The following is a 766-nucleotide window of genomic DNA, read 5'->3' on the forward strand; positions in this document are numbered from 1 at the left end:
GGAAGATCAGCTGGGGCTGAGCTCCCAGAATCCCTTGCTTCTGGCCGAGGGCTGCCACATGTAGAAGGGGAGGTGCTGGGGACTTCAGTAGGGGCTGCAGGGCAGTAACCAGGAAATTCAGGGCATCCCATAGTTGACGTGCCCACCCTCTCAACAAAAGTAAAGCTCGTGCCCAGCTGTCAGGACCCAGGGGCTTCCCTCCCTCCCCTTTCCAATGCATGTGACCAGGAGAGAGAAATACCTGATTGGAGAGCGTTTGCACCTTGACAGCATTCCAAGGCACTGCCTGGCCTGGGTTGTATGCAGCCTTCACCAGCACCTTCTCACCCAGCTGGGGCAGCCGGCCCTTCACCACACTGCCAGCAGATAAGCCTAGTCAGGAGACCCTGGCCAAGCCACCCTCACTCCCCCAAGGAGCCCTGCCCATCAAGATTTCTCAGACCTTGCATAAACACAGGAAGGCAATGGCTTTAGAGGAGCCCCCAGAGCATAGTGACAGAACAGAATCAAACAAGCATTTCCAAAAAGAGACCAGCCTCAAACCCACCTTAGCTGAAAAAAGACCTCTTCATCCACCACCCCAAAATAGTCGTGCAAGCTGGTGACAATGCCAGTGAAGACCCGCTGCTTCTCCCCACCCTGCAAGAGAAGAGTGCCGTTCACACGGGGAGCACTCACCCACACTCTGCCATTAGCACCTCCTCTCTACACACCGCCAGCTCGGCAGAATACTGCATCAACACTCAGAGGGAAGGAAGCATACATG

At 55.6% G+C, this 766-nt stretch overlaps 1 protein-coding gene across 1 annotated transcript in view; it reads right to left on the reverse strand.

Annotated features, from left to right (window-relative positions):
* CCAR2 (cell cycle and apoptosis regulator 2) overlaps window positions 1-766 on the reverse strand; it is a 15,406-nt gene that overhangs the window by 13,258 nt on the left and 1,382 nt on the right. The window contains exons 3-5 of the mRNA XM_015557700.1: window positions 548-639; window positions 242-356; window positions 2-94 (exon numbers count right to left, since the gene is read on the reverse strand). Of these exons, the coding sequence (XP_015413186.1) occupies window positions 2-94; window positions 242-356; window positions 548-639 (300 nt within the window). The remainder of the gene's footprint in view (window position 1; window positions 95-241; window positions 357-547; window positions 640-766) is intronic.

This window comes from Myotis davidii, unplaced genomic scaffold, assembly GCF_000327345.1.
Source record: "Myotis davidii unplaced genomic scaffold, ASM32734v1 scaffold448, whole genome shotgun sequence".
NCBI classification, from domain to species: Eukaryota; Metazoa; Chordata; class Mammalia; order Chiroptera; family Vespertilionidae; genus Myotis; species Myotis davidii.